This window comes from Apiospora phragmitis (genome assembly GCF_038363925.1).
Source record: "Apiospora phragmitis strain CBS 135458 chromosome Unknown utg000010l:1.0-9815664.0:1.0-9183399.0, whole genome shotgun sequence".
NCBI classification, from domain to species: Eukaryota; Fungi; Ascomycota; class Sordariomycetes; order Amphisphaeriales; family Apiosporaceae; genus Apiospora; species Apiospora phragmitis.
This window is the reverse complement of record NW_027117409.1, coordinates 5,551,853-5,575,755: the sequence shown is the minus strand read 5'-3', so window position 1 is coordinate 5,575,755 and position 23,903 is coordinate 5,551,853. Positions and strand designations below refer to the sequence as shown.

The window sequence follows — 23,903 nt, the reverse complement described above, 5'->3', positions numbered from 1 at the left end:
CGAAGAGGTTAAGCGCTTCGGGGGGACTTGGCAGCCATGTATCAATCACATCAATTCGAATCAAACCGTTACCTACCTCTCACTATGCATTGTTATGTAGGTAGGTAAACTCCTCCTATCAAGAGCCTGTGTGGGTGGTTGACAGAAGATACTCTGAGGTTGACTGAGTGTGTGAGTGAGTGATCGCCAGGCGGTGAGAAAAGCGACGGATTTCTGCCACTTTCATCGTTCGATTGGGGAAAAAGATCTGGGATAAGGTGATTCCTTAGAGCAACCAAATCGTATGAGCAGAACCGCCTTTAAATACAATCAATTGCCTCACTCTCGTTCAAGGCCACTCTGCTCAACTCCTCCCATATCAATTGACCATTCTTCTCACCATGAAGCGCAAAGCCGAAGCCCAAGGCGCCGTCCAGAAACCCACCAAGAAGAAGTCCAAGACTTGTAAGTCGCACCACTCCACCTCCGATTGCGCCCGCCTGGTCTCGAGTATTATTACAGGAAGCTAACCCGACTCCTTTGCAGCCAAGCCCTTCAGCCCCGAAGTAGTCAATTCCAGGTTCAGGAAAGGTCTGCTCGACAAGAAGGTTCTCCAGCAATACACGGACGAGTACGCCCAGTCGTCGCCATACAAGCATGCCGTCATCCACGACCTAGTCGACGACAAGCTGTTGCGCGCCGTGCGCGACGAGATCAAGGAGAACGTCTCCTTCACGCCCAAGGAAACAGATATCTACAAGATCCACCAATCCGGCGACCTGGCGAACCTCGACGGGCTTGAAGACGAAGCACTCTCCAAACTGCCATCGCTACTGGCCCTCCGCGATGCCATGTACTCTCAGCAATTCCGAGACTATGTGTCGCATATCACTGGTTGCGGCCCCCTGAGTGGCAGGAAGACCGATCTGGCTATCAATGTCTACACCGCAGGTTCATTTCTGCTCTGCCACGACGACGTCATCGGTAGCAGGAAGGTCAGCTTCATTCTATATCTTGTCGATCCTGATATCCCGTGGAAGCCAGAATGGGGTGGCGCACTGCGTCTCTTCCCCGTCGTTGATAGAGAAGGAAAAGATGGCCAGACTGCGAAGACGCCGGCAGCCGATGTGAGCAAGGTCATTCCTCCTGCCTGGAACCAGCTCAGCTTCTTCGCCGTCCAACCGGGCGAGAGTTTCCACGACGTCGAGGAGGTCTACCACGCCGAGAACCCCAAGCAGCTCAAGAAGCAAGGCGGCCGGGTTCGCATGGCCATCAGTGGCTGGTTCCACATTCCGCAGCCTGGCGAGGATGGATACGTCGAGGGTGCCGAGGAGAAGGCGGCGGCAAACAGCAGCTTGATGCAGCTCCAAGGCAACCCGGACCAATACGACACGCCGCAAGCGCAACCAGTCGCTATCAAGCAAACAGACTCGTCTGAAGAGTTCAACGAGGACGACCTGGAGTTTCTCCTCAAGTACATGGCGCCGACATACCTCACGCCGGACACCCTCGAACAGATTCAGGAACAGTTCGACGAGGAGTCCAGCATTACGCTTGGGGATATTCTTGGCAAGAAGTTCGGCGCACGTTTACATGAGTATGTCACTGCGGCGGAGAAGGAGGCTTTGCCCGAAGCCAGCTCGGAGATCGAGAAGGGCCCATGGAAGGTCGCCAAGCCGCCACACAAGCACCGCTTCCTCTACTTGAATCCCTTGAAGTCTTCCTCGAAGAGCAACAAGAAGGCACCCAAGGAGAAGTCCCCGCTGCAAGAACTGCTTGACGACTTCCTGCCCAGCCCGCAGTTCCGTCGTTGGCTCCAGATGGCGACCAGCAGCACCATCGAAAACCACGACTTCATTGCCCGCCGGTTCCGACGTGGCAAGGACTACACTCTGGCCACTGGTCACGAGGGCAAGCCGCGACTTGAGATCAACTTGGGGATCACCCCGACGAAAGGCTGGGGCGACGAGGCAGACGAAGAGCAGGAGGAGGAGGCCGAGGCCCCCGCCAAGTCCAAAGGAAAGTCCAAGGGCAAGAACAAAAAAGAAGGGCAAGGAGGAAGAGGAGCCCAAGGAGCCAGAGGAAGTAGGCGGTCACGAAGTCTACATGGCCGGCGACGACGATAGTGCCGAGGACGCCGCCGTCTACAAGTCGAGCGGCGATGACGACAACATCCTGTTCTTCCAGGCGGCTGCGTGGAACAAGATGACCATCGTGCTGCGTGACAGCGGCACCCTGAAGTTCGTCAAGTACGTGAGTCGCAACGCGCCGGGCGATCGCTGGGATATCTCGGGGACCCTGGATATAGAAGAGCAGGATGATGATGATGATGATGACGAGGAAGACGAGGAAGAAAACAAGAAAAAGGCGGAGGATCCCAACGCACAGATCGGCGAGGATACCGAGGAGGAGTGGAACGGGTTCTCACCCTCAGCGGAAAGCGAATCAGATTAGGTCAGGACAGCTTTCTAGGGCGAAAATGGGGTTCGAGTAGCGATGACCATAATGAAGAATGATCCGGCAATGATATGTATCACCTCCTGGCCATCTTGAAGTCCGTCCCAAATAAATATACGAGCTACCCCTATTCTTGATCTGCAGCATCAGAGGGTCAAAAAGGGGTAGCTCGTATATTTTTGACCGACCCTCCTTATCTTGGCCCAAACCAATTCATAACGATACCTCAAGGCCTTCTCTCTGTGTTGTTGTATATGGATAAACACGTAGTAGAATGCCCGCGAGGGTCAGCGCATTGTTGCATTTTCGTCCAACTTGCCTTCCCACATCATCTTGACCGAGATCCTGGAATACATGTTCACCATTTGTCATTTCATAACTCTGCATACGGTGTCGACGCTCAAGCGCGCCTGCTAATTACAAGCATTTTTATTTTTATTCGTTCAGCCACATCCTGTGTAGCTGCTTTGGCGCAGTGCCTACTCTAATGTAGCTCGGATGCGGCTACAATTTCTCCAAACCCCCAAGTCAAGCTGACGACGATCGTTTGTTGACGGTGTCCCGCAGCAGCGAGATGACCTCGGAGGGGTCCTTGGCGCCGAAGACGGCGCTGCCGGCCACGATGACGTTGGCGCCCGCGTCGGCGGCCTGGTCGATGGTGCCGGGGCCCAGCCCGCCGTCGACTTCGATGTTAAGGTTCGGATACTTCTCGCGCAGGGCCTGGACCTTGGGCAGCTCCGACGCCATGAACTTCTGTCCGCCGAAGCCGGGCTCGACCGTCATGATCAGGACCATCTATTGTCGGGGTCGCGCTCCGCATTAGCTTCTCCTGTATATAGTCGTGTATAGGGGTGTGTGATCAAATGCTAGGTCGACGCAAATCAAGTACAGAGGGTCGGAATATGGAAAAGGGGTGGGGGGAGCATGGGGACGGGGAAATATAATAGGCCTGTCTCTTACATCGGGTCTCTCTTTCTCGTCGGGGTTCTCGAGGATCTCGTTGAGGACGTCGACGCCCGTCGCGGGCTTTAGGGCGATGCCGGCGAGGAGGCCGCAGTCGTGGATGTAGCGGATGAGCTCCTTGGGGTTGGTGGTCCGGTCCGACTTGGCCTCGGGGCTCTCGGCGGCGGAGGAGAAGGCGGCCTCGTAGTGGAAGCAGTACAGGTCGCAGCCGGCATTCTTGAACTCCTTGACCCACTTCTTGGGCTCGGCGATCATCATGTGGCAGTCGAAGGTGCCGCGCCCGTACTTGCCGCTCGGGGGCTCGACGTGCTTCCGGACCTTGGCGACGACGGGCGCGCCGAAGGTGATGTTAGGTACGAAGTGGCCGTCCCTAGTACCGGATTGGCGGATGGTCAGCCGAGGAGACACTCAGGTCAACGAATGGCATATGAGATATCACGAAAGAGCAGCAGCAGTAGCAGCAGCAGCAGCAGGTATCTCTACTACTCCTCCTGCCCGCCCTTGCCCTTTCCACCCTTTCTAGCTACCTGGGCTACGTAGCTATGTAGCTCCAAGCTCAGCCTCGCGGCCCTTATTATCCATACTTACATGATGTCTACATGCAACCAATCTGCGCCCTGTTCCATAGTCCTCACACAGTCGGCACCCAGCTGAGCAAAGTCAGCCGAGAGAATGGATGGAGCTATGATTGCCTTGGGAGCCATGGCTGGAGGATTTCACGATGGTTGCCTGGGTAGTTGGTGAGAGGGTGAATAAAGAGGTCAAAAGACAAGTAGTACATGCGTAAACCCTCAAGGTCCAGTATATCGCCCGATTCAAGCCTGACTCTTGAAATGGATGAAAAGTAAATCTGAAATTATTGAAACGCCGGAACGGGAGGATCGCGGGGCACTTCTCGCTTCGTCATGGTGGGGTTTCGTGGGCAGCATTCAAAGCACATGCAATCTTTTATTTATTAAATGGGATCGCATCGTACCACTTCGCTCACACCCATGTGGCGACTCGACTACCATCACAGAGGCACTGCACATCCATAGCTATGTACATAGTAGTACCTACCTACTCTGCGATATCTCAACACTCGGGCGTTGACTTACAAGTCTTGCTTTGCAGTGCCCTCGCACCACAGCATTATCGACATGTACGTACACTTTAGGTTGGACCTTGGATAGGTACTTGCCGGCGAGATTATCTGAAGTAGTTTGCCCGAGAGCCGGCAGATTTGGATCACCGTCTCAGGTTAGGAGTTCATATCGAATTCTTCAATACTTCATTTCTTCGTCTCTTGCCGAAAGTAAGACTACCTATGCTTTTTTGCTTGTCATGTCATAAACCTCGTGCTGTTATACAAACGCCGATTGGATAATTCTCCCTGAAGTCAAGAGAACTATTCTATCTACTCGTCAGCATCGGCAGCCTCAGCGACCTCCTCGACCTCGTCATCATCATCAAAGCTTCCAGCCGGAACCTCGTACAGTCGCAGGATCGACTTGTTGGGGTCCTTGACCAGTACGAACTTGCCCTCCTCGCGCTTGAGGCACATGTCCGCAATAGTACGGACAATGCCCAACCGTTGGATAGCGACAGGTTCATCTGGTTGGCAAAGTCGCGAGGCTTCCAGCCGATAACACCCAGGATGACGTGCTTGTCGTTGGTCTTGGGGCTGGCACGAGATACGAATCTGTTTGCGTCGTCAGTAAGCCTGCATACATAGGGACGGGCCATCGGATCAACTTACCCAATCTTCATAACGTCAGCCTTGGCCAAGATGCTCTGCACCGTCCATCGGGCGAGCTTGACGCTGTTGTTCTTCATCTCGGTGGCCACAACGGCACCGCGCTGGGTAGCCAGCTTGCTTCTCCAGTCCAAAGCGCCGCCGCTACCTTGCGCCTTGTTGTCGAACTCGTTGAGCGCCTTGACCGTCACGTACTGATCCTCTCCGCTGATGGCGTTCTTTTGCACAGCATCTAGCTCAGTTCGCACAACCAGGTACATCGGCTCCTCCTCGTTAAGGGAGAGGTCGAACTTGCGGTACTTGTAGGTCTTGCTGGCCGGGGGCTCCGTCTCTTCCGAGGCGTTGTAGAAGGGGTTCTCATGCGCCATCTCCACTCGCTGGGACTCGTTCTCCAGCACAACCTGGTTGGCGAAGTTGTGGTTGATATAGGTAGCTTCCTCAGCAAGAGCAATGGGGTGGTTGATGCCCTCCTTACTGCCCTCCTCAAGAGGGGCGTCGGCTGCGTTCTCGTTGACCGTCACCATGTCAAGCGCGGCGCTGTCACGCTTGTCGAGGAAGATCTTGTTGCCCTGTCGCACAATAACAATGTCCCAGGGGTAAACAGAGCGAGGCGAGCACATCAGCATGGACAGAATGCTGTCGGTAGCAAAGATGGTGGCCTCATCCTTCTCTGCAAGCTCCTGGATGACGGGGTCGGACGAAGTCGTAACATTATATGTGGCACGGTCGAGAGCAGTAAGTCTCCTCTCAGTAGCCTTGACAGGGGCCTTGTCGAACGACCGGTCGTAGTAGTAGAGGAAACCGTAGTTGTCCACATCATCGCCCTCGTCGGCGTCAAGGTTCAGCTTGGCGAGTCGGTTGAAGTCGATCTCTTCCAGCAGCTTCCAGTCTGCCTTGATGTTGATGCTGGCATCTCGATTTCGCTGCGGCTTGTCGTAGTCCTTCCAGCCAAAGCGTCTACCACCCCTATTGGCGTTGCCCCGGCCACGGTTACTGTAGTTGTCGTAGCCACCTTGGCCACCTCGTCCACCTCGTCCAAGCTGAGCACGGCCACCCCGAGCGCCCTGCTGAGCGCCACGCGCTCCACGGCCACCTCGGGTGAAGATGGCGCCACGGCCGTATCGAGTCTTGGTGGGCTCTCTGCTGACGACGGAGAAGGATGCCTCGTCGGCTTCGGCGACCGGGGCCGTGAAGATGGCAGCGGTTCCAGCACCGTAGATCTGTTGGTCTAATGCCAGGGTTGTGTCAGCAATGAATGGATTACTAGCAGTCTGGCGATTTTTGCTTGTGTGCGTGCTGATAAGATTTCAGTGGTGTTGAGCATACCTCTGTAATTCCTGTTGTACTGCTGCCGGCCACCGCGCTCGCTCTTGCTGTCGGTTGTCCAATCGGCCATGCGACCCAGCTTGTCGCCTTTGGAGAAGGGAGCGTAAGGAACGCCGTTCAGAGTCGTCTCTGTGACAGTGGGCGGGCCCCATCCATCCTCGGCGGGAAGGGCCGCGATCAAGTCGGCCAAAGAGGATGTCATGTTGGAATCTCAGCTGTGGAAAGAAGAGAGAAGTACAGACAAACAATATGGTTATTTTCCTTCAGGCCGTGCAGTGGTTGTGAAGGTTCTAGCAGTTTTCGGCCGTCGTTTCCAGAGTGCGGTCGATCGGGAGGTTGACTCTTGACCCAGAGAAAATGTTGCGGGCGCCTCGAATTTCGCACTTTCAATTTTGGTGGGGTGAGTGCAAGTGGGAGTGGGAGGGGAGAGGACGACTCAGCACGAGGCAGCAGGAAGGTGGGGCACCATTAAAAAAAAGTGACACTCCTCTGTAGGCTAGGTACCTCAGGTACAGGAACCTAAATAAACATGAACACCTGCGTCTGGTGGAGTGCTGAGGCTCGATTCCATGTTCGCTCACGACCACAGGCATCAAGTCAAGTAACATATGGTGTTTACACACTTTTCTAATCGCAGTACTTAGGTAGTTGGTCTTTACTCGGTCTATCTGCAGGCCTCGAGAATGTGACAATGCCAGTTAATGATACTGAATAATCTCAAGCTTATTAAGACGGTAGCAACCGGCCAGAGTACACACTTACATAATGAGACTATGATGGGCGGCCATTGCCATACTGAAACAATCGTGTAATTCATATATTATATAATATCAAATCAAATCACAATTACATGTAGCTCGCTAGCCTGTATGACGGTCAGGTTAAAGGGGCAGAGGCGACAGGAGGTGCCAAGACGCTCTCATAACTTGAAAATGTTAAACAACTCAGTAAACATACTCCGGTTTGGTGCTCAGCACCGCGTTGAGCGCATCTCGAACCTCAAATTCCTCCATAACCGCTCCAAAGCTGTGCGAAAGAGTGGTTAGTGATATCTGCTGTGTTAAGAGTCGAGGAAGGAAAAAAAGGGGTGAGCCTACCCGTAACACCGAACCTTGCCTTTAAGCTCGTCCGCCAATTTGCGAAACTCTTCAGGTCTTATTTCCGATAGCCTAGGATGCGCCAGAATCATGCCCCACGCCATGACGGGTGTGATCTCGCCGTCCAGGTCGAGCTTTTGACTTAAGTCCAGCAGTGTCGCCAAGTCACCCTTGGAGAGTTCCCACGTGCGCTGGCCCGACTTGCCCTCTTCAGAGCGCGTGTGGCTATACCCGAAGGGTATCTCGTTGGTCAGCTTGTCAACCGGTTCGGGTGGGCAGCTGGCCATGAGCGTATGGCCACAGGGTTCGCCCGTGCCGTCCCGTGCCCTGTCTACTAGGTAGGGCATGTGATCCATACATGGCCTCTCGAGACTACAACTCCTCCCCAAGGCGGCAATTAGCTACACATATCAAGACCAAGCAATGGGAGGGCGTTTTGTCGCGCTCTCACCATTTGGCACGGAGAGGGGCGCAGCGCAGGGGGGAGGGTGCTTTCAGGGATACCCTCGTCAATGAGGGGGTGGTGACATGTATGCCTTCGAAGGGTCAACGGGGCTCTCGTACGTTAAAACGAAATCTACGCCAACTTGGTCGTAATCAACACGGCCGTGCTGCTGCTGGGCATGTTGCTGGCTCGTACTCCGCCCGTGGTGCGAATGCTGTGGCTGGTAGTGCGGCATCCCCTGTGAAGACGCCGACAGTGGTATGGACTGCGACGTTAACGGCGGGGTGTAGGTCGTCGCAGATCCGGGTGCATAGCTGCCACCGGACATGCTGGCACTCGAAGTATAGCCAAGGCTTGGGTTACTGATTACGTCGTCCATTCGGCCGGGCGAGGCCATCGGAATGCCATTCTGGTTCAGGAGGCCTTTGAGCTGCTTGTTCTCTTCCGCTAGCTTGTCTTTGTCCTGCGACACATTGGAGTAGATTTCCTTCAGGCGTAAAACCTCATCCTCGAGAGCTTTAATGTATAACTCTTTCCGCTCTCGGTGTGTTCTGCGGCTGGGAATCAGCAAAGTTCCTACCACGGCAACAGGACAAGGGATTCAGGTGCGGAAAGGTGTAGGTGACATGCAGAATTACCTTTGGGCCTGCCTGTTCAACTCTTGTCGTCGTGTAAGAGCAGGCTTGCTGTCCGGCTTCGGCCCTCGACGCTTTGCAGGTTGACCGTCCCTCGTCGTCCGCTTCTCTGACAAAGTCTTCAGGAAGCCCAGATTCAATGACGATAACGGGCTTTTGTCCTGACCGTTGCCATGACCAGACTGCGCCTGAGGCGACGATGAGGACGACATGGATTGTGTTTGCTCGTACAAAGAACCCAAGGACGGCTTGCGCCGGTTCGGGGAGCTATAATAAGTCGGGGGCGATGGATAGCTTCCCGCTATAGCCCCAAAGTCAGTCGTCACCCTCGCCATGTTACAAGTTGGGTAATGTAAATAATGTCACGGTGCAACGGTAGAGAGAAGGCAGCTTAGATAGGTAGCTTTCCGATGGATGTTGATAGAAGATGGCCCGCTCAATCACTCGGCATACAAGCCGAAAAAGAATAGATGGAGAGTAGCCCCAAATAGTCGGCCAGGGGGAGGCGCGAGGGGGAAGTAAATGTATCACGCACCTGAACTCCGATCAGCGAATCTGGAGAAACCCCAGCGCAGCCGGAATGATTTGTTCTGGGGCCGGGGAGGCGAGGAAGCAGGGTATTTCCCGACCAAGCACTGCCTCAAGGAAGTGCTGTTTCAACCAGTGTTGTGAGATCCTCGTCGGTTCGCTTGGCGTAGCCAACAGTTGTAGTATATGCGATATTTGGGCAGAAAGGGATCTTCGCCTTCCGTGTCGGAGGCAAGGTACGCAGAATAGCAGAAGCTTCTTAAAGCGCCAGATGGTGTGTCGGCGCCTATTTAGCGCTACGGTGATAGCCAGTCAGTGTTGCATGGGCGAGCAAATCCCGACAGATCAGAAAGCGCACAAAATAGGTCATGCCCATGAGGTTAGCAAGGCATCCGGCTTTATTTATGCGCGGAAGGCAAGACAAGGGACGCGCAAAGATGATGTGTATATCAAGTCATAACTATAGTAACCAAAGGCGCAGCATGGCACATGAGAGGGGTAGATATATATATAGGTGCTGATGGTCTTCTTAGACCGTAAGCTACCAGAGGTACAGCAGAGAGTTCCGCCCGGGACGAGAGCAGGGGTTTCAAGTCTGCCCATGCATCCTCAGCATCGCCTGCTAGATGGTGTTCGAAGTTTAAGCTCGGAGAACTTGACATCACCTCGTTCGGCAGCAGAGCGGAACGAACGGGTTTCGTCGCGGAGTCATCTATTGGTGATTGGTGGCTTGCAGATGTCGGCGTAGCTCAACACCGCCTCGCTTACTACAGGTATGCTAAGAAAATGAATGCTTCTACCTCCCATCTTTTCCGGTATAGGAAATTCTGTAAAATACCTGCCAAGTCAGCAGTGTACAGGGATATACATCAGAATTTCTTTTGCCGTAGATTCCCATGTGGGTTTCAAGACACACAAGCAAACCGCCAAGGCATCCCCACGATGCTACAGTAGAGTGAGATGGAATACTGCACATAAGGATGGGTTGCTTCTTATCATGCGAAGTCCGATGCATACACGATTCATACCTATGCCCCTGCATACCAGCCTCCTACCTTTCCACCTACGTAGTGGATATGCGCACCTACATAGTCTGTTCCCTTCCGCAACTCCCGTCGTACCTAATCCTGTATGTTCAGATGGCTTATCTCGAGTGACTTGCCCTAACAGTAACGTGAATGTACGGCCCGCGGGTGGGTCCCTCGTTGATGCAAAACACGCTAATCCAAGTGCGACTGATTATCACGGGTGTTGCTGACAGATGACAGTCGTCTCAGGATGGCTATGGTTTCTCGTCCCCGCCACTTGGCACATGGTAATGGACAAACTCATGTACGCAACGATACGCTCTAGAGCGATTCCAGTATTGTGGTGTTTGAATTTTGAATTTTCCTCTACACTCGTTTGGATCGAGGACCGTTCTGTCTGGTCTAGGGCTAAAGCCCAACCGTTCCCGGGTCCGGTCACTACTCGGTAAGATCATGTCGCAGGCTAGTAAACCCACGAGCCTCAGCTCAGACAGGCTGATACATAGTCTGAAGCGGGGCCGTAATTACTGCTGCTCATCACCGAACCTCCTTCCCTTCCTTCGAGCACATCCGTCGCCCTACAAGTAAGTAGCACGCATCCCAAGGAAAACATTCAAGGTTCTCCCCCAGTTCTCGTTCGTTCAGCTTCGTCAGAAGGCCAGCCACAATTCGATATATACTTTCACCCCAGATGGCGGCGAGCTTTGGAGGATTGCTCACGCACCTGAGAGGCCTTCTCATTGTGCTTCCCTGGGTGCTCTACCTGGGCGCGGCCGACCTGGTGCTCTGTCTGCTACTGCCCGTCAAAGCGTTCGCTCCGGACTTTGTCTACGAACTGTCTTCCCACATCGCCTATTCAGTATGGGCTTGGGTTCAGGCCATCTTCGAGGGCATCAACGGCGCAGAGATTGCTGTTTCGGGCGACCCCTTGCCCAGCGGAGAATCAGCCATCGTGATCTGTAACCATGTGTCCTGGACCGACTTCTACATGATCCAGAAGTTAGCAATGAAAGCAGAGATGCTCGGGAGATGCCGTTGGTTTGCCAAGATCCAACTTCGTGCGGTACCGTTCCTGGGCTGGGGGATATGGGCGATCGGGATGCCCATGGTCACCAGGAACTGGATGAAGGACCAGAGAGAACTCGGCAGAGTGTTCAACGGAATCGTCGGGAGAATGTGGCCAACCTGGCTGGTCAGCTTCAGCGAAGCTACTCGATTCACGAAACGGAAATACGCCGAGGCGAAGATCTGGTGCGAAGAGAATGACCGGCCTTTGCCCCAGCATCTTCTATACCCCCGAACAAAGGGGTTCGTCACCACCGTGCAGCATCTGAGAAAAGCGCCGCACGTCAAAGCCGTGTATGATCTGACAATTGCCTATCAACGCGGGGACGAATTCCTCGAGGCACCGAACATATGGGAAACCTTGAGCCTTCCCAGAATCTCCCGGGGGGATGGTTATAAGTTTGCAGTCCACGCACGAAGGTTTCCACTGGAGGAGCTACCCCATACGGACGAAGAGCTTGTTAAATGGATAGAGCAACGGTGGATCGAGAAGGGCAGTTGGTTAGAACGGCAACGAGTTGAGTGGTCTAAATGAATCATGGGTGTAGGTAGCATCCTTGGGCGCGAAGACTGCTCCCGAAGAGTTACCGGTGCTTGAGTGCAACTGGCTTGGCTGCTGAAGAAAAACTATCACGTTTCATTCTGCATTGGCAGGCTGGTTTGCCTAAACTCAACATAGTTCCGGCCAGGTCTGTCGCATGACTCCGCAGAGCTTTCTGCTGGAACATGTTCTTCCCAGAGAACCATGCGCCGTGTAACTAGCTCACGCAGGAGAAAGCCAGGAAAACATATACTACGGGTAAAGAGGCGCATCCAATTGCTCGGTCTCCTGCATACAGTTGCGATTGGCTAGTGCTCTGGTAGAGCCCCAGACTGCACGGGGAAAGTGGTCTTACAATCAGACGATGGCCTACGACTGCTAGAGGAGGCATCGTTCGACGCCCGCATGGTGCATTTCACATAGTATCACCCTTCGTCATCATGGCTTGTTATACACTTGATCCCGGGGCCTAGGAAGCGGTTGTGCCCTACCGACTTGCCCAGCGCCTAGCACATAGAACAATCTCAGTACAGTTTCGAAATGCTTCAGACGGAGGGTCGATAATATATCTTACCGTCAGACCGGCTGCAGACCCGGCTGACAAAGGGTTACGTGTGTGCTTGAGTTTGTTTATCGGTCGGTTGTCCATGCTAAGCCTCGGGATGCGAGGGGGTAAACTGTGGTGCTGGGATTGGTTGGCGGTGCCCAGGATACGGCAGCAAATACATCATGTGCAGCCATCACTAATGCAAGGCGAGATTCCAGCTGCGTGTCCATTGACAAAGTTCACCTGGGCATCCCTCATCTGACCGAGCAGAACAGGCCTTCGCAGAATGGCCGTAGCATCTCGTTGGTGGGCATAACGACCGGAGCCGTTGCGCGGCAACTCCCCGGCTGTTTGGTGCTTGTGATATGCGACCAAGTCATTTCTTGCCCGTGCAGGCAGGGGGGGTTCCGAAGGTCACCATGATCTGTTGCTTATCATACTATGTCAAGCTCACCCGGCCAGCACTAGTCCATGCATGACTGGCAGGGTGCGTAAAGTATGGGATGGGCAAGCGAAGCTCACTGCTTCGGACTACATATGTATTGACCATCATCGTCAGATAGTAGTAGACTCAAGTACTGGGCAGCTAGGACGAGGAGGATTTTCACAATGATTGGTGTTCACTCGTCGGTTTGGTATATGTGGGACCAACCTGAAGAGACAGACCAATATCCTGGAAGGTCGATCTGAAAATAGGTTCTGCATCTGACGAAAGCCGTTGCCAATCGTGTCACTCCCGATAGAACAACTTGCTAGCGGGGGGCCAACAGTGGGTTGGCGCAACGGCTCGAAACCGCCTTGTTCAACGAGCGCGGCTGTTGTGTTGCTGTAGTGTCGTTTATTTGGTACGTGTAGATGTAAGTAGGTAGGCGTGCCTCTGATTATAGAGACCGTTCGCGACAGGAGAATGATGATGTGTGTGTGCTATAGAAGGCGTATTATATTCACAACAACAGATTGGCATGGGAACGAGGTTCATTAGTGTGCAGCGTCAACGATCAATTCAAAGGGCACCCTTGCCAAACAGCTGCAGCATCGGCAATTCCATCAGCTACCAGACAGCCAGAGTCAGGTCACACCCTGGAAAGTTGGAGATCTGACCCACGCTGGGCTGCCACGTAGGTAGGAAACCCTCCTGTGCTTTCTCGCCTCCCCTGAAGGGGGCACGTTCTTATACTTACATGTAGCCTAGAGTCCTAGACATATCTTGGTTGTGAGGTAAGGAGAACATTTAAACAGTGGGGGAGTGCGTGCGTCATGTCTCTGGCCCAATCCTGCTGTTGCCCACTTCACCGGCTCTTCCGACCCTACCTCCTCATCGGCGAGCTGTTCCCCCATACAGTTCTCGTACAAGATGGATATCGATGTAGATGTAGGATGGGATAGGCGATCGGGGGCGATGAAGCAGATACATCCTGAAGTATTAGGTATGGCAATAATAAACGAGCAGATCAATTCCTCATATGCCCACCTACGTATCTACATCTATCTTACTCAGATTCAATATCCTGCAATCACATCCATCACATCACAATCCCGCAACAACTTTTTTGTTTTCTTTAGCAGCAACCAACTTACTGTACACACCATAAACAAATGGCTCCACCACCGCGTCAAGTGGATTGGGGAATCTGGACGTTGTTCCCATTGGGTCAAACACCCCTGCCTGCCGCAATTTGAATCGACTGTTTCCCCCCTCACGCGTTCATAGCTTTTTTTGCACGATATTTTACACGATCACGTGGAAAGACTATGTTATTAGCGGCCGTCGTAGTAGTATTAACGTTAACGTGCTGAGTGCGTATTCGCAGATCCATCCATTTCGATTCCTGGTCCGCATAATCAATAAAGACCTACTAGATACGCTAGACCAGCTGCTCCAATTCTACCTTATCACGCTGCTGAAGGATCGTGTGTTGCCCATGCAAGAATATGTAGGCTGGCAGGAAGTATGTACATCATCATGTAGGCGGGAGGTAAAGCATTACCTTTAGTACGACATCTTCAATGTCAAAGATTACATGTAGGTACGTTAATAACAGCATGTGCCATTTATAGGCGTGCTTAGACACTACCTAGCGATGGCAGCAGCAACAGGCAAGAGAGTTGACAGTTCATAGGTTACTGGCTGTATCCTAAAGTTTGGAAGTTCGAGACACAGAAACACATGAAAAGCTCGACAGCCATACGCCTGGTATCAATAAACGAACTTTCGCATTCCTTTTCTTTCGCGGGGCCCAATCAGGGATGAAGGTCGGGCTAGACGGAATAGAAGCTCGTTACTCGGGGCAATGGGATACCATATCTTCCATTGAGTCACGCATCCCTCCATCAACAACTATATCAGAGGAAGCTCAAGCATATCATGAGAGCTGCTCATTACATAGAATGAGCAGTGCGCCCCGGCCAAATACGAAGCCCACTTTGGGTTGCCCGTCTCAATATGGCCTGGCACCCAGCAGTTCACAGCTCCTACCTAGCATGCGATGGGTAGGGGCTGCTGTCTGACTGTAGGTAAGCCAATTGATTTATCTAGGCCTACACAGGCTGGTACAGTAGAGACACGAAGCCGCCAGGGGTGGGGATTCGGCGCTGTTTGCATCACACATGCTCACTTGGGGAGTTGCCCTTTTTTAGCACGAATACGTAAGAAGGCATGTAGCTCTTCACGTTACTTAACGGGCTGCACTACCGCTGCTCACCACATGATTTCAGGTCTCAGTGGTCTTGACGCACGTCGGCAGCCATTGGGGTCGTGTTTCATGGCGGAGTGGGTAAGAGTGCATTGGAAACATTCGTGATCATCCTATGCATGCAGGCCCTCCACGAAGTAAGCTTACACTTGCTATATATATGAGGCAGGCGACGTAGTAGAGGGCTGCATACGGGACTGACTGGGTGATGGATAACGGATGAGGTAGGTTGGCTAGTGCGTGAGTGCTACCTACTAGGGACCTAGGGACCTAAGGTTGTGAGGTTGTGTGTGAAGGTTGTATCGAAGCGTGAAGATGAGCCAGAAAGCCGATCACTAATAGCCCAATCAACAGGCACTACTTCATTAGGCTGGGACAAGGGATCCGTCGGTGGGGACCATAGCAGCAGCAGAATGCCTAGCAGGGGGAGGGGGGTCGAGCAGTGCCAGGCATGAATGGCAGGATGGACAGGCCTTATTAAAAAGCACAGGCAGGGAAAGCAAAGCAGCAGCAGGGAAAGACGGGAGACGGAGACTGAGAGTGACTGGAAAACACCAAACAGACACCAAAAGCACCACCAGACACGCGGGATGCAGAGCAAAGTTTCTACATATTCTTTTTAACCTTTGGCCATCGCCTGCGATCAGACTGTTCCCAACACTCTCTTCATGCTCGTTCTCAAGACGAGGCATTGATCTCCAATTCACCCTAGCTGTCTCTCCATTGTACTGTAACTGTACTTTATCTCCCCATCGTTGCCTAGTACTAGTTCTTGCCTCTTTGCACACACAGCATAGCCGCGAGACAGTCCCTTTGGCGTCCCGTCGCTCAAATCCTCCCACTGCCGTCAACACAACAGAACACCACACCACGTGAACGTGGGCCTGCTTTTGACCACCGCAAACACCAGGCGCATACGATTCTCAGTGGTGGCACTCTATTACTTCTCCAACTACCCAACCCGCCAATAACCTACTTTCTTTCGCCTTTTGGAGCTTGGCTCTTTCGTTGGCCTGCCTGTCCGCCCTTGGCCCATTGACCTGTTCAGGAACAAACCTGCAACTTCCAAAAGAAGAAGATAGACCCTGGACCATCGAACCACATACTCTGTTGTTCGAGCCGGTGGCCTGATCTGAGCCTCGTCCTCGCCATTGCCGCCGCATTACCGACATGCCTCGGGTTTCTGCAAGTTTGTAGCTCTGGCTTTATGCCAGGACGTCGTCACTGGCCATTCACGTACTTGCAACGCCCGGCTGGTCGATCCACCGAATACAACAACCCTCCCCTAACGGCACCCGACTGGCAACCCACGAGGTACCTAGCAGTTCAAACTATACCAACTCCCTCCCTCCGATGCTGCCGTCATTCTTGGGGCCGCGACCATGGATCGAGTCCAAGACCCTGACAGGCTGGCCCCGCCAGCAGTGAGCTCGCTGCGGCGGGCAGAAGCTGCCGGCAGTGCTATGGAACGGACGCTAAGCGAGGACATAAGAGAAGAAAGGGAGGAGCTTCGAGAGGCGGCAGAGCAGACTCTCAATGTCATAGTAGACCTGAACCTTGACGGTACCATACGCTGGGTCAGCCCCTCGTGGGTTGATGTTATAGGCACTCAAACAGATACACTCGAAGGCACTCCCATCGCTGATCTTATTATTGGCGATGACAAGGGTGTATTTGCCGATGCTATCGCCTACATGAAGCAAGACGATTCACGGAGTCATTTCATACGCTTTACCGTCTACTTAGGCCCCTTATCCAAACTGATTGCGGTCAACGAGCTTGGTGAACCAGAGAATAGCGAGGATGAACCGGCAACTGTGGAGCTGGAAGCCCAAGGTATCATGGTCTATGACCGTGCTACGGGCGGGGAGAGTCATGTAAGCCGGGGTATTGACATACTTAACTGCGATATCACAACTAACAGGTTCATAGACTATGTGGATGATACGGCCGTGGATCGCACCCCGAGAAGTCAAGATCGATCTCCCACCACTGATAGTAGATTCCCTAGGCTCCGGTGCCGAAGTGCTGGCAAGCTATTTGACCAGGCTAGCTGAGTCCGGGGATGATGATCCTGCAAACCACCCACCACCGCTGCCTGTCCTCTGCCGTATTTGCGAGCGCCAAATCCCACCATGGTGGTTCGAAAAACATACCGATCTTTGCCTTCAGGAGCATCGGGCCGAGATGGACGTCCAGATGGCCCAGGAGAACCTGGTCGAGCATCGCCACTCTATTGTCAAAGTACTTGACGCTCTCGAGGCTCGTAAAGCGCGGCCACTGTCGGGCGATCAGCAGGCCGCTCTGCCCATTGCTGAATACAAGGGCCTGTCCATTGGTCCGACCTCGACCACATCATCTCCGGGGACATCATCGCCTGTAGCTTCATCGCGGGATCGGTCGACTACAATTGGCCACCACCGCTCCCGGTCGTTTGCCGTCCGCCGTCCACAAGCACGAATCGTGGAACTCCTACTCGATCTGTGCGATACTTCCATAGAGGTTAGCACACCAGCGATCAAAGAATCGGGCTCACAAGGCTCTGGCGAGTTTCGGACTCAATCGCCGCAGTCAGAGTCCCGGATTTCCCAAGTACTTCAGTGGCAGTCCCCTGGGTCAAATACACTAGAACAAGAACAGGGGCTAGCGCTTCTTTGTGCAGATACCGAAAGAGTCGCAAAAGAAAAGGTCGAAGCTGTATTCCGATATCGGAGAATTCTCGAGTACACGGAACGAATCCGGGTCGAGTTTGCAGTTCTTGTGCAGGATTGCATCGATGAGGCCATGCGCAAAGCTGCCCGGATCGCCGCCGGACGACTGAGTGACTCGACAGAAGGCGAAGATCTATCAGAAGAATCCGAAGTGACACCAGCTGCAACAGAAGAAGCCATTTTCCCTGGGTCGTTTGATGCGCCTTCCTCGCTAGTTCTGGCTTTAAAGAATGCAGACCTCGGAGAACCTGGCGACAGGCAGCGTCCGTCCTCTATTATTGGATCCACTAGGTCAAGTAGTCCCAGGGAATGTTCAACGCCGAGATCACTGCGTGGTGGGTTGAGTGTCGCTGGTCAGACCCGAGAATCTCGCCGCGAATCCCTCATGTTCGAGAGCGATACGGCAGAAAGCGAGGGAAGCGTGAGATCTTCCTCGGTAATGTCCCGCCAACCTCGGACCGATTCTCCCATGTCTGAATTCGGTGGGCTACGGCGTGCTACAAGCTCACGGCAACAACAAAGGAGAAGCCTCATAATTCCGGGCGCATCGTCACCACATCGTCAAGAATCACCGAGCCGAAATGCCCCGCCATCGTCTCCTCTTCGTATTCTCAAGCCCAGGAGCTTTCAGCACTCCCAAGACAGCATCGTTTCTCCAGAGGCCTCTCCTATGCTGCCCCATAGTGAATTTGGCTCTCCGGCATCGGTACCGCACCATCACCGCAGACAGTCGTCTGCTGCTTTCCCCGAATTTATCAACCGGCACCCGCCTTCACCTCGATTGAACCCCGCCAATGCTGCCCCCCAGGCTCGGGCGGTACCCCCGTCTATCAAAGATTTCGAAATTATCAAACCAATCAGCAAAGGCGCCTTTGGCAGTGTTTATCTGTCCAAGAAGAAGTCAACGGGCGAATATTTCGCCATCAAGGTCCTAAAGAAGGCCGACATGGTAGCCAAAAACCAAGTGACCAATGTCAAAGCCGAACGAGCTATCATGATGTGGCAAGGGGAGAGTGAGTTCGTTGCAAAGCTCTATTGGACGTTCTCGAGCAAAGACTATCTTTACCTTGTCATGGAGTACCTCAACGGTGGCGATTGTGCCTCCCTTATCAAAGTGCTTGGAGGACTTCCCGAGGATTGGGTGAAAAAGTACCTTGGAGAAGTAATACTTGGTGTCGAGCATCTTCATGACCGCGGCATCATTCATCGTGACTTGAAACCAGACAATCTGCTGATTGACCAGAAGGGACACTTGAAGTTGACGGATTTCGGTCTGTCGCGGATGGGACTTATAGGGCGACAGAAGCGAGCATTGAATTGCAGCAATCCAGAGCAAACCCCTGATCTGCTAAAATCTGGACCCTTCGCTCGGTCTACTTCGATGGCTTCGTCAAGATCTGCGTCGATGGATCTATACGCTCCGCATCACTCACCTGGCACTACGCCTCAAATGACCCCTTCTGATATGGGGGTCAACCTCGGTCAACCATCATACTTTAGTCTAGGATCCTTCCAACAGGAGCCCCGTCGCATCTCGGGGCAGCGTAGCGACAGTGGTGGCAGCGAAACATTATCTCAGATGATGAACAACTTTTCGCTGAATGACAACCACACAACCCAGGCGGTGCATTCGAGGCTATCGCAATCAAGCGTCAGATCTCCGCATGACGAAATTAGCGATTGTGCGAGTGTCGCATCTCCAGATCTCCCAACCTTGCAGCCAGTGAGTACTCACAGTAGCGAGCACCACCGCAATACGCCGCCGCAATCAAGTATGATGCCCCCGCCCATGGCCTTGTTCGACCCCGAGGATACGAATAGGCGATTCGTCGGTACTCCAGATTATCTCGCTCCGGAAACCATCAACGGTGAGAGGCAAGATGAAACCAGTGATTGGTGGTCAGTCGGTTGTATTCTGTTCGAGTTCCTTTACGGGATCCCCCCGTTCCATGCCAGCGAGGCAGAGCACGTTTTTGAGAATATCCTTGCCCGTAAAATCATGTGGCCGGATGAGGCCGATTTCGACGTCTCCCCAGAAGCAAAAGATCTGATTAACAAGCTACTCTGCATGGACCCTCGACAACGTCTTGGCTCCAATCGGGATGAAAAATTCGCCTCGGGCGGGGAAGAGATCAGAAGCCATGCCTGGTTCGAAGGCGTTAGCTGGGATACACTTTTGCAGGACGAGGCTCAATTTGTGCCTCAGCCCGAAAACCCGGAGGACACGGAATACTTCGACTCTCGTGGCGCTACATTACAGGCCTTCACAGAAGAGATTGAAGACCAGGCCACGCCCCCCTCTGCGCCCACGCCCGATTACCCAGACCGGCCACACGATGCGCTATCTCGCGTGCGATCTCAGGTTCATGTCAATTCCATCAAGCGTGGTCTGATGCCATTACACATCCCCCCGCATATCCGCGACTTGAAGAGCCGGAGGCTCAGCGAGCCGATGGGATCAGACGACTTCGGAACATTTGCATTCAAAAATCTTACAGTACTGGAGAAAGCCAACAAGGATGTGATTCAGCAGCTGAAAGCCCAGGCCATGGCGGCTCAACACCGATCTAACGGGAGCCCGGGTGGGTCGAATAATCCAACTTCCCCGGCTCCCACTCTGGATGGTAGCCCCGTCCATTCTATGCCTGTACAGAGAAGCTTGTCCAATGCTAAGGCGACCCACCGGCCTGCTTCGCCTTCTAGTGTTGGCCAGGCGGGCTCATCTCCAAGCCGTGCTTCGCAGCCATCATCTCCATTGCTCGTTTCCTTCGTCGCCGGCCAAAGTCCCGACAGCCGGCGAAAGCCTTCCAGCAATGGATCGAGCCTTTCCCAGCAGTCTACCAGCTCACTGCAGCCTGGCAGCTTTCTTGATTCCCCGCGAGCGGCTGCTGCTGTCCAAAAAACAACATCTGTTGCTCCGTCTCCCATCAAGGGTAGGGGCGCTCCACCACCGCTGGCGTTGTCCTCCCCGCAGAAGCCTCTCAACACACCGCGGAAGACAAGCAATTCTTCGACCCGGTCGAGGTCGCTGACTATTGGCTCCCAAGAGGGTAGTCCGGTGGCGTCTGATTTGCTTGCCCATCATCGGAACCGGCGAAGCCAAGTGTTTGATATGTCACCATCTTCTTCTGACAATGAGGGCGAGAAAGCAAATGCCCTGCTTCGTGTCCAGAGACGCCGACAGAGCTCGAGGCGGATGTCGGCGATCAACCTCGACAGCCCGACGTTTCGATCTTTAGACGTCCTGATTTGCGAAGATCACCCGGTATCACGAATGGTCATGGAGAAGCTTCTGGAGAAGCTGCGCTGCAGAACCATTTCAGCATCCACTGGCTCAGAGGCCGTTCGGTATGCCATGAGCGAAATCAAATTTGACATCATCTTCACCGAATTCAAACTTCCCGAGGTTAGTGGTGCCGATCTTGCCCGAATGGTGCGCGAACTTAAGAATGTCAATTCCCATACTCCTATCGTAGCCATTACGGCGTACCTGAAAGAGCTGCAAGCTCCCCACTACTTTGATTCGCTCGTCGAGAAGCCCATCAGCTCTTCCAAGTTGATTGAAGTCCTCTCCAACCTTTGCCAGTGGAAGCCACCTTCTCCTGGACAAGTGACAGCCGGTGCTTCAACCAACCACCAAGCATCAATACCATCGGTGCTCAAACTTGAGAGATTACGTTCTGAAGACAGTCCAACTTCGGGTTCCTCCGGCTACGCCCAGCATCCTAGTAGCAGCTTTAGAGGATCAAGTAGGGAGGATTCAATCAGCTCGAGCTTGTTCGGAGATTCGGAATCTGCCACAACCGATGATGTTCCTGTCGTACTGAGTCGTAAAGCTACCGGCGACTGGGATGGACTTGGAATTGCTCAGGACGAGGCTGTGCCCGACGCTAACGGTTCTCCGGACATGCCGGCCCCGCTCTTGTCACAGCAGTCGGCTCCGGCTCAGATGGAGAAGTCCACTGCGCCGATGACGCGGCGTTCACTAGAGAAGTTGAGGTCTAGGCGAGAGAATCTCGAGAAACGGCGAGGAGAAGGCAGCGATTCTGCCGATGACGAGGACGAAGAGTTAGGAGCAAGTCGGGACCGGGAACGCAACAACCATCGTGGGAAGCCCAACTTACCCAGCTCCAAACTTGGGATCGAAATGATGAGAGCAAACAGCCACGATAGCGTTGCCGTGATGTCAGATAACACCATCACACCAGAAACTACTACGCAGGTGGCGACTCCGTCGAGAGAAGGAAACGCATCTCCTGTCCGGGAAGCAAGGTTACCTGGCAATTCGGTGCTGCGTACACCACCCGAGTCATTGGCGCCCGGCAAAATGGATGATGAGGGCGACCCTGACGAAACACCACGCCCCAACGAGCCATCCAAAAGCAGTACACCTGAGGAGGACCCAAGTCCTAGACCGACGGTCAAATCATCTGATACGGTCATGCGGGTGATCTAGACATGAGGTTGGTCTACGGGAACACACTACTAGCTTACGATTTTCCATTTATATTTACAGCGAGGCGTTGAACAGCATGGTCCTGCTGAGATTGCATCTGCTTCTTATGTACTTGATGAAAAGATCTTGGGAGTTCAGGATTTTTCTCATGGAAGTAAGGAGAAGCATCCAATTGGGCAGATACGATACTGGCACTGGGTGTGGCCAAACGGGGAATCGTAGCTATGCCCATCCGATATAAGGGCACCGGCCACTACGAGGGACTTTGTCGTCCTCTCTTGATGGCATGCGCCGTCGGGAATAGCCGTTTCTTGCACTCGCGTAGAGAAAGTGTTCACAAGCAAGTTATTATCGGAAAAGGCGATATGTTTTACGGAGGCCTAGGGTCTGAGTGGCTCAAGAGCAGCACTCGTTTTCAATTGAAAGATAGTCATAGCGATAGCCATTATGCAAGTTCCGAGACATGATTGATGAATATAAGAAACTCTTCGGCGGTAGCATTGATTTCTTCGACTGTCCAAGATAACACATACGTAACTGATCCCATTCGTGACCATACGACGTTCCTAAGGGTCGTATTTATTGCAGTGCACATATTAAAAGCCTGGATACGAAGTATGCGTATCACCAGTTCCAGGGGACATAGCAATTCGAGCAAAGTCAGAAGAACATGAGAGTGTTAAATCTCGTCTACTATCGGACGTGCGTACAAGTAGATCAAAACCCTTGCTGCCCCAGTCAGCAACAATTTCGTCCAGACCGTTGGGCGTAACTATCCCCGTTGGCCAACGTCATACGTAACCATCCAACATAATGAGGACATTCTCTTTTTCGTCTTTCGGTCCGTCTTCCAGGTTGATCCTACGCGAAACCCTCTAGCCAACATAAACAACACGCGACAGGATCCTGTCCGCCTCGTGCCCGCGTGGTCGCCAACCAATCCCTTTGGATCCCGTAGAAAAGGACACGCTACTGCAGCGAGGTCCGTCCGACGGAGGGACTGACCCATGATCCGGGGCTGGCTGGCTGGCAGGGAAAAAAGTGGCCGGCTTCGCACTTTCCACCCCGGGCAATGTCTCCGATGCCCATGCTCCGCCCCAGAAAAGCTGGGGGCTCTAGACGGTATGTGTGTGTGTGTGTGTGTGTGTGTGTGTCTGTGTGTGGATGTGGGATGGATTCAATCGGACCGGTGGGGGAACCGGGGTTGGCTATGGGAGGGTGAGAGGATCATGTCTATGTATGTGGTATGCCATGTCGTGTAGTTCAGCATGTTACCTATCAAGTATGTGAGTTTGATGCGGACAGTACGCAATAGAAGAAGCAAAGCCTTATCATCACCATGACACAGAAGAGAAAACCCCCAGAGATGCCCAGAGTTTTGGGACCAGAAGAAGAAGGAAAAGAAGCTGGCACTGCTGGCTAGATGGAGGTTTCACAGCTGGACTTGCCTGGCTACTCGTAACATGGCCGTCGTCATCTGTACGCAACTATTTACCTCCCGTCTAAATGTACAGCAGCCTGTTTCGATATTTCCATTCGTTCAAAAACCTGGGAAAGAAAGAAAGAAAGAAAGAAAAACCCGCCAGTCTGGTCCGCCACTCTCGTTTCATCCCTGCTCGCTTCTCATGTAAGTTAGCAGGAGGATTCTTCAATTTAGGATTTGGCATTCTGTGCCTCGCTATTGCAGCTGCAATGTG

At 53.2% G+C, this 23,903-nt stretch overlaps 6 protein-coding genes across 6 annotated transcripts; 3 read left to right on the top strand and 3 right to left on the bottom strand.

The window, feature by feature from the left end:
* Window positions 1-380: 380 nt before the first annotated feature.
* On the top strand, window positions 381-2,433 carry PG994_011451 (uncharacterized protein; the record flags this gene model as incomplete). The annotated part of the gene is made up of 3 exons (XM_066862860.1): window positions 381-444; window positions 526-2,002; window positions 2,106-2,433. 3 exons carry the CDS (start codon window positions 381-383, stop codon window positions 2,431-2,433), a joined length of 1,869 nt encoding a protein of 622 aa, XP_066711970.1.
* Window positions 2,434-2,964: 531 nt separating this feature from the next.
* Window positions 2,965-4,103, bottom strand: PG994_011450 (ribulose-phosphate 3-epimerase; the record flags this gene model as incomplete). The annotated part of the gene is made up of 3 exons (XM_066862859.1): window positions 2,965-3,231; window positions 3,397-3,769; window positions 3,988-4,103. 3 exons carry the CDS (start codon window positions 4,101-4,103, stop codon window positions 2,965-2,967), a joined length of 756 nt encoding a protein of 251 aa, XP_066711969.1.
* Window positions 4,104-4,795: 692 nt separating this feature from the next.
* PG994_011449 (eukaryotic translation initiation factor 3 subunit D) lies at window positions 4,796-6,662 on the bottom strand (the record flags this gene model as incomplete). Its single annotated transcript, XM_066862858.1, has 4 exons — window positions 4,796-4,930; window positions 4,957-5,080; window positions 5,138-6,362; window positions 6,461-6,662. The coding sequence occupies 4 exons, from the start codon at window positions 6,660-6,662 to the stop codon at window positions 4,796-4,798; spliced, it is 1,686 nt and encodes a 561-aa protein (XP_066711968.1).
* A 644-nt stretch (window positions 6,663-7,306) lies between these two features.
* PG994_011448 (uncharacterized protein) lies at window positions 7,307-8,849 on the bottom strand (the record flags this gene model as incomplete). The annotated part of the gene is made up of 5 exons (XM_066862857.1): window positions 7,307-7,325; window positions 7,418-7,486; window positions 7,558-7,884; window positions 8,122-8,559; window positions 8,641-8,849. The coding sequence occupies 5 exons, from the start codon at window positions 8,847-8,849 to the stop codon at window positions 7,307-7,309; spliced, it is 1,062 nt and encodes a 353-aa protein (XP_066711967.1).
* A 2,035-nt stretch (window positions 8,850-10,884) lies between these two features.
* PG994_011447 (uncharacterized protein) lies at window positions 10,885-11,793 on the top strand (the record flags this gene model as incomplete). Its single annotated transcript, XM_066862856.1, has 1 exon — window positions 10,885-11,793. One exon carries the CDS (start codon window positions 10,885-10,887, stop codon window positions 11,791-11,793), a length of 909 nt encoding a protein of 302 aa, XP_066711966.1.
* A 4,628-nt stretch (window positions 11,794-16,421) lies between these two features.
* PG994_011446 (Serine/threonine-protein kinase RIM15) lies at window positions 16,422-22,206 on the top strand (the record flags this gene model as incomplete). The annotated part of the gene is made up of 2 exons (XM_066862855.1): window positions 16,422-16,916; window positions 16,972-22,206. 2 exons carry the CDS (start codon window positions 16,422-16,424, stop codon window positions 22,204-22,206), a joined length of 5,730 nt encoding a protein of 1,909 aa, XP_066711965.1.
* Window positions 22,207-23,903: the final 1,697 nt, after the last annotated feature.